Source organism: Paroedura picta, chromosome 4 (genome assembly GCF_049243985.1).
Source record: "Paroedura picta isolate Pp20150507F chromosome 4, Ppicta_v3.0, whole genome shotgun sequence".
NCBI lineage: Eukaryota > Metazoa > Chordata > Lepidosauria > Squamata > Gekkonidae > Paroedura > Paroedura picta.
The window spans coordinates 93,066,863-93,082,429 of NC_135372.1; the positions used below are offsets into that span (position 1 = coordinate 93,066,863).

The 15,567-nt window shown below is 43.1% G+C and overlaps 2 protein-coding genes across 5 annotated transcripts in view; both read left to right on the forward strand.

Annotated features, from left to right (window-relative positions):
* RPL10A (ribosomal protein L10a) overlaps positions 1–15,567 on the forward strand; it is a 486,091-nt gene that overhangs the window by 239,599 nt on the left and 230,925 nt on the right. The window lies entirely within an intron of this gene.
* Positions 1–15,567, forward strand: part of INAVA (innate immunity activator) — a 49,518-nt gene that overhangs the window by 3,507 nt on the left and 30,444 nt on the right. The window contains exon 2 of one of the 4 annotated variants that reach the window (XM_077334251.1): positions 9,423–9,596. The exons of 1 other annotated variant lie outside the window; for it this stretch is intronic. Coding sequence is in view for 2 of the 3 variants with exons in the window: in XM_077334249.1 (XP_077190364.1) it covers positions 14,507–14,616 (110 nt within the window). In the remaining variant the exon portion in view is untranslated. Of the gene's footprint in view, positions 1–9,422; positions 9,597–14,367; positions 14,617–15,567 lie in introns of those variants that run through there. 2 more of the 4 variants (XM_077334249.1, XM_077334248.1) reach the window with 2 other exon arrangements.

The window sequence follows — 15,567 nt, forward strand, 5'->3', positions numbered from 1 at the left end:
ATGCAGGGGGCACTAAAAGGGCATTTGTCCCTGAGTGTTCTTTATTTTCAGGGGGATGTCTGGCAGATAACTGAGGGAGTGAGATGAATTCCTTCAGTGTTGTGAAGTTCCCTCCTGTGTAATGGGGCCTGGGAGAAAGGAGACAGGGCACGACTCTTTGGGAATAAAGCCAAATGGGATGATTGGAGTATTTATGATAAACTTCCTCCTTGCAGTGTGGCTGGGAAGGCTCTCCGGAAGCGGCAGTGTAACATGGGTTATTTTATACAGTGCTTCCTTTGGCAAGGGGCAGCTGAAAGAGATGGGAGGAATTGTTGGCTTAGATGCCAGCTCAATTCCCAGAGAGGATGGCAGACCAAGCAAAAGAAAAGACTGCTGTTTGGAGATCAACGGATTCTTTATCCAGTAGCACCTCCATGCAGCATTCAAACCTGAACATTTCACATGCATCTCCCAATGCTCAGTGCTCTTTGTGAAAGTCTCAGCAAAGAGCCAAAAGAGCTACTGAGGCCACGTATTTATCGTACAGGTCCTGCTTTAATACGAAGTCTCCAAAGAGCTCCAAAATAAGGAACACATTGTGAGTCTGTAAGAAAATGACACAGAACATTAACAGTACCTTTATTATACTGTCCTTGTGATGTAAGTACAATGCAGTCCTATGTAGCGTTAGTACAGTTTTAACTCATTGAAGTCATTGGACAAACTGGAATAAATCCGCACAGAATTACAATATACATTAAACTGCTATTTGCAGTTATTGTGTGTCTTTAAATTTCCGTTAGCATTTATTGAACAAATCAATAAGAAACCCCAAATAGTGGTGGCAAACTTATTCAAGGCATAGTTTGTAGATGTGCCAATAATTTTTCCACTTTTCCACTTATGGGAACATAATTAGTGGCCTCTGCAAATTGAATCTTATTAGTAAGGGGAAATGGGACAATGCACTCAGTACATTTCTCTTACAAGTCAGGAGACCTAAAGCATAACATAAATGTCAAGACAGCCATCTTACAATGCCCTTAACTTAAAGCAGGGTTTCCCAACCACGTAAAGTCCTTTCAATGGTACTGCAGCATGCGAGTACTCCAAAGGGTGGCTGGGGACAGCTCTCCCACCCTGTGGCTGCTGTTCAACAGGTTGACCTTCCCCCTCTCAAGTAGCCAATGATGTCTGCCCTGTGGAAAACCTGGATCCCCCAGTCTTCGTAGCCTTGTCTTCACAGCAACCATTTCCCATCCTGCACTGGGGAGCACTTTTGCTCAAGCAGATGACTGCAAGAAGCATTACCTTTTTTAAAATAAAAAAAAGAAATCTGGGAATTCAGGGAAACTAATATACATATTGTTATATTATAATACTGTAACACTATTCAATTGCTGATGGTGAGGACTGAGGAGTGGGGGATGGATATTGCTGAGTGGGGAGACTGGCAGCAGGGGAAAAGTGGAGAAATCTGCCATGCGGGAGCCCCATTGCCACGGCACTGTACTAGCAACCACAGCAGCAATGGGGAAACCACAAAAGCCTACTCTGGGTGGAAAACACCACAGGCTTTTGGCTTGTAATTGTAGAATGAGCTAGCCATTTGTCCAGGAGTAATAAACAGCCCCCAAATCCAATTTGTTCCTGTTAAAAATGTAAAATAGACTGCCCTCTGGTGACTCTATAATATAATTATTAGTGATTAGTGAAATGTAAATTCTAGTAGAAGAATTTATACACTGTTCTCCAGAACCTAAAATACTTATTGTGTATTTAGTGCAAATTTTCAAGTTTGTTTGTTGTGCAATCTTACTCTTTGTTGCTTTGAGAAGGATCTTCAGAATTGAGTGTGTTTTCCCCCCAAAGACTTTGACTTGGCTTCATCAGAAGCTGGTCAGAACTCAAACATTGTTCCCAAATGCTCTCTGAAATACATGGGAAGTGGCAATTGTCAGAAGCAGATAAACGTATCAATGGGTTTTCAGACAAATATTTACTCCTGGGGCCTTCCTTTGCCAACTTTTTCTGGCAGGGTTCTTGTACCTTTAACACTTGCATTACCAGCTGAAATTTCCCCCATGACCTCATGCTTGTACCTGGAAACCTTTTGCAGATATCATAAAATACAAACCTGCAGTTAAAAACTAATTGGCAATGTCTGAGTGTACTTGGTCCAAAACTTACTATTACTGGGATTAAAGATCAAATCATCTTGGTACAGTGGTTAAGAGCGGGGTTTGATTCCCCACTCCTCCACATGCAGCTAGCTGGGTGATCTTTGGCTAGTCACAGTCTTGTTTGAGCTGTGCTCACAGAGAACTTCCATCAGAGCTCTGTCAGCCTCATTGACAGCAACAGCAGCAAGTGGTATGGGAAGAGGTCAGAAGAACATATGCACACTCTGTTGCCATGCTGTTTGTTCTGCTGCTGACCCCTCCCTAGGCTCCTCTCTCTTGCGCCTACACATTGCACAGCCCCCTCCATCTGCAGTCCTCCCATTAAAGGGCTTTCCCCTTTCGTTTAATAAGACATTTGAGAAAAAAACTTTTGAAGGGCTGAAAAGGGAGGAAGGAATGGAGACCTTAATTCTACCCCCCCCCCCCAAAATGGGCTCTGGGAAAGTCCAGGTGGACACTCTAAACACAGTTTTTCTGCAGTTTCATCTTAATACTGGCGGTGGGGGGGGAGGGGCTTGTCTAGTTGTACCAAGACTGGGCAGAACCAGTTGGATCCAGACCAGACTACACGGATAATTTCCACTGATTCCCCCTTCCTCCTACAGACCACACCCTTCTGCCGCTCCTCGTTTCTTCCGATCCTCTTGGAGCATTTTGCGGAGATTAGTGGGCTGCAGTGGAAGGGGGGAGCAGGAAAGTTTCATTCCACGGATAGAAAACATAGTCTGTATCCAGTCCAATGTTATTGGGCTGTCCCTTTTACTGCAAGGGCTTCCTGTTGTCCATGTGGAAAGAATCTCTGCCTAGCACCAAAATTGTGATTCTGTACACAGGCCAGTATTGGGCCACTTGCTCTCTAGATTTACAGGGGCTTGTGAAACTCACATCTTATTGCCAGCAAAGAAGCTAGTCATCTTTCAGTTACTGGCGCCAAATAGCAAGTTGTTGGGTGATTATTCGTTGTTAGCTGTTTCACTGAAATGATATATACTGTGGCCCACATTTTGAGAACTAGGTGTGGCTGCTGACATCTAAGTATTCAATTAGAAATCATGTTCATGCATTCCATTTTGTTTGTAATTCTCTGTGGCAAAAAACATCACAAAGCATCCTTCATGGAAATCCAAAGGTGTGTAGAATCATTTCTTTTCAGGATGTCTTCAGGTGAGAAATCAGCTTGCTGGTTGCTCTCCATAGTTCATAGGCTCAACTTTTTCCATCAGATCTTTTTCTCTTCCCTTAGATTTACAGAAATCAGTGCACATTTTATCCGGCTCTTTTCTTTCAACCATGTTGACTCTGCTTTTAGGGCTTGGGAACCCGCCTCATAGTCCACTATCTAACTCTAATCTTTAGATTACCCAATACAGTTCCTCCTTCCGTATTGCCTGTGTGAAATTCTGGCCCCGGTCACATTGATTGCTGTCCCCTCCCACAGAAACTGGACTGGGAAACTTTTGTGGCTGCAGTTGGAGTCGTCATACCAGCGCAGCCAGTTGCTGTCAGGGGCTTCATTGCTACAAGCACAATGCAATATAGCTAACTGGTAAACCTGATCAGTGTACATAGACTATGCAGGTGAAGGTTGAAGGGAAAAGTGCCGCAAGCAATACACTTTTGATTCTTATCTGACCTATAGTGAGCAAGCCCTGAAGGCTTGTTCATTTAAATCAGCTCCAGATTTCACATTTTCTTCAGCCAGAGCAACACCAGGCTGAGTGAAGTTCCCACAATCAAGATTTTCTTTTCTGGTTCATACCCGGTGTTGGTGCCTGCTTGAAGTGCAAATTATTTGCTCATTGCAATATTGTATACTAATAACTGTCATCATAATTAAAATGAATGAATTTATATCATGTTTAAATAGAAAATGTTTTGCAATCACTGATTTATTCGTTTCTTTGATAGCACTATAGGAGAGATTATTTCTGGTTTGGGGGTGGGGAATTGATAGGGTTGCCAGCTTTGGGTTAGGAAATTCCTGGAAATTTCAGGGAAGAACCTTGGAGGGGGCAGTCTTTGGGAAGGGGAAGGACGGTATAATGCCACAAAGTCCATCTTCCAAAGTTGTCATTTATGCAATGGGAACTGATCTCTGTAATCTGGTGATCACTTGTAATTCTGGGAGATCTTCACCCCCATCTGGAAATTGGCAGCCCTAGAAATTGGGGTAAGGTGGTAGATTTGCCCAAGATCACTCAGTGGGATCACATAAATTGAATTCTGATCCTCCAGTCCTGAGTTCTACATTTCCACCAGTGGTTTGTATCACAGTGACAAACGTATAGAACTTGGAAATAAGAAGCCCTGACTGTCTCCAAAGGGCAGCAAGGAGAATCCATGACAGTGAAACTACTTTAATGTTTCCAGTGTTTGATAACAAAAGAATGAACAAGCAGCATAAAGATGGAAAGTGATTGTTGGTTCTATGCCCTAGAGCAGGGGTAGTCAATCTGTGGTCCTCCAGATGTTCAGGGATTACAATTCCCATGAGCTCCTGCCAGCATTTGCTGGCAGGGGCTCATGGGAATTGTAGTCCATGAACATCTGGAGGACCACAGGTTGACTACCCCTGCCCTAGAGTAAAGAACTGATTTTTCTGACAACTGAACTAGTTTACAGTAGTGGAACAGGTGCCTTCAGGGCAGAAGAAATGCCTTTCCACTGGCCTCTCCACTTTCTCTGTATTAGCATAGGCTGTTGACTGTTTCTGTGTGGAAGTAGGAAAGAATTTGAGGCTGGATTGGGGACAATAACTAGTGGAGTTATTAAGACTGTCATGTGTTCTTGCCCCACACCCACCCCCAAATCTGACCTGGAGTGGGCTCTGCTCCATCTCTCTGACATCCCTGTGCACATATCTGATTCACAGGCCCATTCCCAGTGCTTGTTGTTGTGACACTTCTGTTTGAGCCAGATATTTTGTGGTGAATGGACATGAGGCTTCCAGGCCTGGCTGTGCAGATTATGGCAAGGGCCCTCCCTGCAACCACATGTCATGCACCCGTCCATCTCAATACTTGAATTTATGAGGGACAGACTCTCCACGTTGGAATGGGCATTCTTAGCTGCTGTTTGAAAAGGCTGTGGGGGGTCCCATGATTCAGTTTCCACATTTCTATTCAATGTCCCTCTACCAACATGAATCTCATCACCAAATTTTTCTATGGCTTCTGAGAGAGGAAGCCTGATCTCCAGCTTAATGTTATTGTCTGAAAGTGGATTCACATCCTACACTGTGCCACATGTTCTCCCTCTCTATGTATGCTGTGGTCCTGATGTGACTTGGAGCCTTGCATGCCTGGGAACTCCAGCAAGGTATAGGGTTGCCAGTCCCACAGTTTGGAGCCCCCCCCCCCCATTTCGGAGCTACCAGGAGCAGGGGGACATTATCCCTCCCCCAGCAGGCTTATTTTATGGTCCCTTATTTATGGTGATGTTGGGAGGGGGTATCACTCTTGTTTTGGGGGCAAAACTCTATGTTAAGAAACTAATTCTACCATAGAGTTTTGCTAAGAAACCAGTATGTCATCCCCAATGTACGTTTATCACTTCTGGGTGATATAGGTAAATTGCATTTATTATTAGCTTCTTCCTTTCCTATTCCCCACTCTCATCCTTCACCTATCAACCCTTAGACCGTTTATGCACTGGGAACTTCACTGCCCCAGCTCCCATGCAGGAGCACAAATCGGGGGCGGATGAGGTGCACTGGGCCAAATGCTCTCCCTTGTAAGTGCAGGAAGAGGTGGGGCAACCTGCCACGACTAAAACTCCAGCCTGCAGCCTGACATGAAACCTCCAGTGCATAAACGGTCTTAGTAGGGAACTCTGAATGGACACCCATCTGATCCAAAGTCCTTGTGGCACTCAGGTGCTTACCTTGTGGACTTTGTAATGTATGAATCAGTTCTGAGGCTGTAATGGAATGAATGCATCCTGTACAGATAATTTGTGCAGCGCCCTGAAGGAACAAAACTGGGTCTGTGGCTAATGTGGGCCAGTAGGAAGGATGAAAATTTAGGAGAGTCAGGGCGTGGAGCTCCTAGATTTCATAAAGAATTCCTTACTGTTTCATCATGTTGAGCATTGCTTTCATTGTGCATGATTCCAGCTCAAGGGAGAATATCCTCACCATGGACTGTTTTGTATGTAATATGCTATTGTGTATTATATTTTTAAAATTAAATGTTAGTTTGCATTGCTTTTTTTGGAAACATTTTTTGGATGAAAAAGGTCATAATAAATATATACTAAAATCCATAAATAAGGATATACCATGCAGAACAGTCAGAATCTAATAAAAAGGTAAAGGTATCCCCTGTGCAAGCACCGAGTCATGTCTGACCCTTGGGGTGACGCCCTCTAGCGTTTTCATGGCAGACTCAATACGGGGTGGTTTGCCAGTGCCTTCCCCAGTCATTACCGTTTACCCCCCAGCAAGCTGGGTACTCATTTTACCCACCTCGGAAGGATGGAAGGCTGAGTCAACCTTGAGCCGGCTGCTGGGATCGATCTCCCAGCCTCATGGGCAAAGCTTTCAGACGGCTGCCTTATCACTCTGCGCCACAAGAGGCTCTTCACCCTTCTATACATAACTCTAATAGTAACTCTTCAACATTTCAGTCAGAAACTCTGTTTAATAGGATGCCTTTAAAAATTAATGTATTGTTTTAAACATTTTATGGCATACACACAACTTCTCTTCAATGACACGGTGAAGATTCTTATCCTATAGTGGCAGATGCTGAAAAAGCAACATTTCTTAAAAATCTGATCTCCAGCGGCCAATCAGAAGCCCTGCTGGCAAGAGCTACTTCTGGCCCAGCCCACATTCTAATAATACTTGATGGACACCAACAAAGATGTCAGCATAGCACCCACAGGCACTACTCCACTGTAGGACAACAACACTTGTCAAATGGATGATTCTTAGCCAGACTTTTTTGCCAACAACTCCTAAAAAAAAATTTTCTCTTGTCCCTCCCCGTGCAAAAATATAAGGGGAAAGGCATATATCTGTGGAGGAGGGAGCTAGAGACTTTTTAAAATGCAAGCTGAGAATTCAGAGAACCTGATTAAAACTACCTGTATAATACTAGATATCAATATAAAACTACCACTATTGCACTAGATATCAATATAACACATATCAATATAGCACATCAATATAAGCCTCTGCAAAGAATATAAGGGTCTGCTGTGATGCCACCAATGACAACAGCACCTGCAATTTATCCCCAGGTGACAGAGGCTAGAAGAAAAGGACTGCTCTGGAAGGTATGAAAGGCACTGAATCCTGGTTTAGTCCCCTCCCTCTCCAAACCCTGCCTTCCTGAGACTCCACTCCCAAAATCAGCAGGAATTTCCCAACCCAGAGATGGCAATCTTAAATGGAGGGTAAATTCATCAGATTGATTTATACCTACAGCAGAACATTGGGTTAGGGGAGTTACAGAGACAGGCCAGTTCAAAAGAGCATTCATTCCAAAGAGTTTGCTAAGCATGGGTGTTTTATATTCCCAACTGCTGTTAGATTGGCAAAATGTAAAATCTCATGCAGGGTGAAATGAGATAGGTAGTTACAACAGGAAGTTGTACAGGTATTGCTGAAATCATTATCATGTTACAGGCTTCTGTAACTTCCTATTCTATTGCTTTATCTCATTTCATCCTGTAGTAGGCTTTATATTTTGCCTATCTAACAAAAGATGGAAGTCTCTCACACCCATCATGAGTGAACTCTTTGCATTATATCTTGTGAACTGGTTCCCCTTTATCGTCACACCTACCCACACTTTCTGTTGTGCATATAAATTGGCCTGATAGACTTACACCAAATACATTGGATGAAATGAGCTTTGACTCATGAAAATGTATGCTGAAATAAAGTTGGTTAGTCTTTAAGACTCCCGTTGTCCCCTAGCAGTGAAATTGAGGGGATTACTGGTCCTGAATATGGAATGTGGATTTGATCTTGCCTATGGAGGCAAACAGTGCTTGTTTTGAGCAAAACGGTAGAGCTGGGAGAACAAGAAGCACCCAATCAGCATTGCCCCACCACATGGGTTAGTTCGCTTCTATCCCTGTTTCTGTTCCACTATATGAGATTATTTATGTTAAAAGAATACCATATCATATTATGAAGGTACAAGTAAACACTTGGATTTCCTTGTGTTGGAGAAGGGAGGCTCACTGTGACCAAGTGATCTTTTGACATTCCTACTCCTAATTGCTGCTTTTGTCAGTAAATACTTGGAAACTGCAAACTGAAAATGGATTTGACACCTGCTTCCATGTGTGTTGTCAAGGGCAGTGGCTTCAGTCTGTATGTACCCCACACAACTGCTGCAAACTCATGTTTGAGTATTTCTTATGGAACAAGAGAATTGGAACTGCCTGTTATACTCAGTGGCGTCGAAGAAAACGGATTGATGGCAGTTGTGGAAGAAGAACATTTGCAGTACAAAAGTGGGGCAGGATGGGGGTGGGATGCTTAACCGTTCACCTTCCCAGTGCCTTTCCACTGCAATTCTTCACCCCAAGTTGCATTTTTCCTTGCAGTTTCCATATGCATGTCTGCAGTGCTCTCTGTGAGTCTGGAATCCCATGAAGAGAAAGATGGTATAGGCAAAAGAGCTGCAGCAGAACAGTGGCAGATGGGAAAGGGTGGAGCAACCTGCCCACTCGCTGTTCCTGTACTTCCTATCACTTCCTCCTGAAGTAGCCTTCCTGTAGTGTGGTGGTTCTAAGGGCTCTATTCTAGTTTTGTCCTCAGTACAAAAATTAGCAGCTTCAAGTGTGATTGATTGCATTTATGTATAGTTTTAAAATATGTGGGAAACTGTTATATTCAAATAGCAGTGAAGTCTTACAAATAGTGGAGGGAAAGGCTCAACATAGGGTTGTACTGGACTTACAAGCAATATATTATGAGTACACAAACATTCCAGCTCATTGTTAACAGGTAATATGAGTGTTAACTTGGATCCGGCTGTGTTAAAAAAATACTGCTGTGCCCTTTGTTTACAAAGGATCATCAGTTACTGGGGGATTTCTCTTTTCCTTTTGCAAGAGTCTGTATCCTCCCCCCCCCCCCCACGTAATCCCTCCTGCTTTGAGGCCATGTGGTGGCTTGTTCTTTTTTGCTTGGAAGGATTTGGCTGTGCTGATTCTACTGGAGCTCGGAAGGTGTTTCTCACCTGCCCCTCCTCTCTGACTCAAGTCAAAACAAGTAATGCAATTTCTTTGGCTCAGCCAGAGCAAGGCAGTGCCTTGAAGAGGGAAGCAGCCAAAGGGTCGGAAGTGTGAGCTTAACAAAATTCCAGCAACAGCAACTAAGATACTTGGAAATCGAAATCTAGCTGAGCTTCCTTTTGTTGATCATTCTCCTGCTATCAATTACTCTGGATCCGGAACTAAACCTAACAGGTAAGGGAATGCCACTGCTTTTTGTTTCCAAAAAGAAAGATAGAATCTGTTAGACATTCATCTTTCAGTTTTGTAATATTTAGGTATCAAAAGAAATAAATATAATGGAATCTGTTAATGGTGGTAATAAATTCATTAATATCTGGTTGTGTGTTTAAGAACAGCTTCAATTAAACCAGTGGCTACTCTTCTTTTTGTACAGGGTCACTGAAACACATTACAGATTCAGTATCACTTACATGTAGGAATCTACATACTACTTCTATATAGATTGCCATGTGTCATATATGCAAATTTTCTGTCTGCTGATTGGGACATCCAAGTATGCATAGGTGTGTTGGAGATGTAATGCTACACATAAGTATCTTTGTAGAGGATGTCCATCATGTGAGAATCAATCTTGGCTAACCCAGGAGGCAATCCATCCTTGTTTTCAGAGGACAAAAAGGGACAGCATATGGCCTCTTTCCGCTGGTGGCCATAAGATAGAAAGACTGCCCAGTAGATGGAGGCTGGACAGAGATCAAAAGGGAGAAAGGTTTTATATTAAAAAGCAATCACTACTTCCTTGGATTTTCTTGCATGATAGAATGGAGAAGAGTTTCTGCAGCAGGAACTATAAGGGTGGATGGTTTACTACTTTGTAGTATAAACCTGCATAAAACTAAGGAAGTACATATGCCTTAAGTAAATGAATAATTCATCCTAGCAGGTTGGTGTACAAACAGCACAGTTAGGGCTGGGGAGTGGGAGGTGCCCAGTGGGCAAAACTGGGCCAATCACAGGGTGTGACTAGAGGATATCAGATGTCCATTGAAACCAGCTGAGCACCCTGTGCACAGTGCAGACAAGATAACTTAACACAATAGCATAAAGGTCATATTTTCCCTGCCTATTAAAAAAAGAAAAGAATCTGGTCTGATGAGGAACTCTGGAGAACTTGAAAGCTTGCACAGTGTGTTGCATTATTTGAGCTGGCCATAATAAAAATATAGTATCAATTTTGTTTTTATAGAAGGAACTGCCATATATTAGCACCCCCCCCCCCAGGTATCAGCATTCAGTACATGTTAGTTGAAACGGTGGATCCTTTTCTACAAACTTCAGGCTACTTTCAGCGTTTCCTGTTTTCTTTCAGCTGGCAGCTGCTGATAAGGCAGGCCTCAGGCTTGTGCTTGCATGGTGCAATTGAGCAGTTTCCGTGGCTCTGGTGCTATTTCATGGACCCTACCAGTGAGTGCACAAGATCCTGCTCCCCCTCAGTCACCAGCCAGCAATGCTAGCCTCGTTTTTCTAGTGCACTGCCTCATCACCAGAACACAGTTTGAGTCCAGTGGCACCTTTTTGACCAACACAGTTTTATTCAAGCCATAAGTTTTTGTGTGCATGCATACTTTTTTCATTTTGTGAAACAGAATTTCCTCAACCATTACATATAGCTAGAGAAAGGGTGGGGTGGGATGGTTAATTGCCAGGAAGGGCTAGCTAAAGATATATGACTGGGTGATTATAGCTGAGATTGGATTAAGGCAGTTTTCAAGATCTGTGAATGACTGATGAAAGTAAAGATGCATAAGTAACTGAGCACTAAATGCAGCTGATTGGAATAACACATTTGGTAAGACCTGTAATAGCAGCAAATTGGCTTATGGAATTAGCAACAGATGTGAGAACTGAATTTGTGTTCAGTACTTCCCCCCCCCCCCAAGACCAATAAAGTTCAATTTCTCTGTATAAGTAAGAACTGAGTGACTTAACATGTATAGTGAGATAAGAAGACAATATCCCTGTTAAGCCCAGAGGGTTCCATTGACTTGACCTGTTGTAATTCAGCAACCTCCCATTCGAGTCTGTTTCTAAAATTGCAATATAATTCTTGCCAGACCAGTAGCTGCCACTCTTAACTACTGCACCAAGCTGACAGTGCAGTGATTGTGTTGTCTGGGTATATGTGGCAACAAAGTTAGCATCTGGCATTATTGCAAGCTCTGGTACCAGTGTCCATGTTCAAATTAGATGTCATATTATTGTGGGTGAAGAGTCAGTAGACTTCCAGTATAAGGTGGTACCTATGGGTTCATTGTGTATTTGTACTATAGTATCCAGAAAATGTATTTCTTGCATAGATTGATTGTCAGGTTGATGGTAAAGTGAAAGTCACTGAATGCCTGGTAGAATCTGTCCAGGGCTTCTTTACTCCTCACCAGCTGCCCCTGCTTCTGTTTCCGATGGATTGCTTGTCCTGGGCACCCCCACAGATACCCCCATCTTCACATTGGCCCAAGTGAGCCATACTTCACTACTATCCAATGGGGTACTTCACTTTAACAATGAATTTGTTACACATCTGCAACTGGTACACATTGTGAGGGTATAAGCAGCTATGTATGGCTGCCAACTTTTGAAATGGCCCCTCTAGCTGTCCTTCTAGATATTGATTTGATCTGCAAATGGCTATCAGGTTAACTTATTTAACTGCTCATTTACACTCAGAAACCCTCTGTTTAAAGGGACTGGATATTTTTTCCTGTCTAGTTTTCATTTCACTAGTAGCTAGCAAAGTTTGTTCTAACCTCTGTCCCCAGTTTGTTGATTTCATTTATACCTCTGTCTTTCTCCCCGGTGGGGAACCAAAGCAGAGTGGATCATTCTTTCCCATTTTATCCACACAGCAACCACTGTAGGTAGTCTAGGCTAAGAGCACAGGACTGGTCCAAGGTCTCCAAGTGAACTGCAGACATGGCAGAGCAGGCATTTGAATCTGGCTCTCCCAGATCCTAGAAGGTCCAACCACTAAACCACGCTGGGACACTAGAACCTTTCCTAGCAGTGTGTTTTACTGGTGACAACGTCAGACCAGAAGGACCTGAGAGGCTGCAATGCAGTTTCCCACTTTGCATTGAAACTTAATGGGTGACTTTTAGGCAGTCACACCCTCTTCACAGGGTTGTTGTGTGAATACACTGGGAGAGGGGAAGTATGGTTGCCAGCCAGTTGCTGGCAACTGGGAACATTAGAGATTGGTGGAGACAGGTGTAAATAGTATTGGGTAACAACATTTCCAGTTGAAAACCCCGGAGTTATGTTGCTTCCAGCAGTGAGCAACATTGTTTCCTCCCTTTTCTCCCCCACTGCTCATTTGAACAATGTTGGTGTTGTAGGCAAAGGATGGGAGGTTGCCTGTCAAAGCAGAAGCTGTGCGTGCTGCCCTAAGATTTTTGGAGGAAGGACAGGATGAAAATCAGAGCGACAAACAAAACGAAGGAATGAAAAATGGCAGAGAAGAGAAAGGAAAGAAACCAACACAGAGGGAAAGACTATCTTAATTTTCTTTTTACCCAGCTTTTTCTCACTTAAAGGAACTAGCTCCTTTTTATACCCTATTTGCCCACAAAAACTTAGTTCCCAACGTGTCATTTCCCCCCATTTCATAGAATTCAACTCGGATAGTTAAGTACTGTTGGCAGATATAGGAAAAGGGCTCCCATGTGCAGTTCTAGAATCTGTTTGTGGGGTGGGAGGGGAGAAACAAGTGTTCCAGATGTTAGATATCTGGGAGATTCTTTCAGTAGGGTGGTAATGATCATATGGAGATTAAAATGTAGCAATTTTTAAATTACTTAATTAAATAATCTTTCAATTAGTCAGCATAGCAGCCCTACTCTTGCCTCCATGATCAGAAGACAAATTAAAGTTGAGATCACTCAATATGTGTTACTTTTAATACTGCTCAGGATTTAATTTAAACTTTTCCTGACTCTGTGGGGGCAGGAGGACTTCAGTGGGTTTGAGTCACAGTCTGGGACTGGACACCCGGCAGACCTTTCCAGACATGCGTTATTATTGCACAATAGTTGTTAATTGGGAATCATGGGAAGAGGGAGGCTGAGACATATTTTCCAAGGTCAGACATTAGTGGCTTCTGAACACATGAATTGTAATAATTTTTAAAATATCCCCTTCACCCAGCAGGTGCTGCATCTGTGGTAGGTTGTGTAGGGGTGGCCAAACTGTGGCTCTACAGTTCCCATGAATCCCCTGCCAACATGTGTTAATACTTTGCTCATCATTTTACATCCTCTTTAAAAGTTTTTTGGGGGAGGGGTTGTTTTGTTTTTAGGCTTATAAGCCACCCCTCTCCAAATGGCATTGGGGTGTCAGACAACCCGTGACAATGAAAAATCTGTACAATAAATAATCTAGTAAGTGTTAAAAATTCATAGATTTAAAATTTCAAAATATGCTTAAAAATAGGCATTATATTTTATTTCCTTAACCTAGAAATGTCCATGGCTCATATTTTAAAAAGTTACCAAACTGTCTTCCTGCAGGCACAGCTACCTTCTCCTTTTAGTGAGGGCATTCCTCTGAGCACTCAATAGTTGTAAGGAACAGAATATTGCCTTACTAACAGATCCGGGTAGTGCTATTATAGAATTTTTATGTTTGTTTTCTGGAAAGCCCCTGAATGTGTCAGTAGGTCAAAGAATGTGCTGGCTGCAGACATATCCTAGAGGGAGCTTTTATCAAGCTGAGCAGCTGGACCAGAAAATCACAGAAGAGGTTTTTCAACACTGCATCTGGGATACCATCCCTACATCAGTCGTCTGAGCTTCTCTGCTTAGTCATTAATGTGCTTCTGGCCACCATTTCTTGTGCTCTGGTGGGGAAAGTGCAGAAATGTAAAGGAAACTCAGGCTGAGTCATACCACCATTACTTGCTTGGTCACTGTATAGTCACAGATTTCCGTGAACTGGAACTTTGGGTGACAGGACTGCATGCATGGGACAGGTTGCCTCCGGGTGATTGGAGGGAAGGAGAGGGAGGTGAGGAATTCCCCAGGAGGCCAGCCTTTGGATTGTGGCATTCATTGCATGCATGGTGTTGTAGCTCTCATCACTATGGGTACATGTTACTACATGCTGCTTCTTTGTTCCAAGAAAGGCCACTTCAACAGGACTGGACAAGCAGTGAAGTAGGGTGCCTAACTCCTCCCCCCTCCGAGGCTGCAGTCCTAAGGTCAGTTTTCTCAGAATAAGCTCCATTGACCAAAATGAACTTATTTCCAAGAAGATCAGTTTATAGGGTTGTTCTCCAAATAGCTCCTTTCAAATTGGCTTTTTGATTGGAAACACAGATTTTAAGCTCTGAAGTAATTTGAAGCATGACATGCCATGGGGAGAAAGGGTTAAATTCCTCCCCCCCTGCTGCTCCAGTTTCCCTTGCCCCTAGGGCTCCACCTCTGAGCTGGGAGGTTCTTGGAGATTTGGGAGTAAAGCCTTGGGAGGATGGCGCTTGGAGAAAGGAGAGAACACAGCAGGGTGTGTTGCTACACAGGGGCCACCCTCCAGAGCTACTGTGTCCTCCAGAGAACTTGATCTCTGTAGTCTAGAGATCAGTTGTAATTCTGGGAGGACTCTGAGCCTCACGGGGAGTTGGCAAACCTAACTGCACCTCTGAAGGTGTTCTTTTTTCCCTTTAAGAGCATTGCAAGTCTAATATACAAAGGTGTATATAATGTATACAGCCACCCTGTTTTGCAATCAGACATTAAAGTCAAATTAAGCCAAAGATGTGCTTAAACACAGTTTTTGCTGTGCTCCTGTATGAGCCGTCCATGCTTCCCCTCCCATCTAATTCAGAGGGCATTTAAGGTTTTCTAGGTTGAAGCAGGCTAATTCCCCATGACATATGAATGTAGCATTGAGGGTAAATTGCTACCCACAACTTGGGATTCTAAACTGTGGTTTAATTTGGGTATAAAATCTTGATTTTGATTCTCCTAAGAACCTGTCTTAACACCATGGGGAACTGGGGTTGTTTTCAAACCAGGAGTCTTTAATCCTGCTGGGTGTGAAAGGGGAATGGGAGTGCTAGTGCAAAATCTTGGCTTAAATGGAGCTTGTTGTTATCAAATTAGCAATCACAATAGATACCTAATTATGAAATCATCACATTTTGGTTCATCTT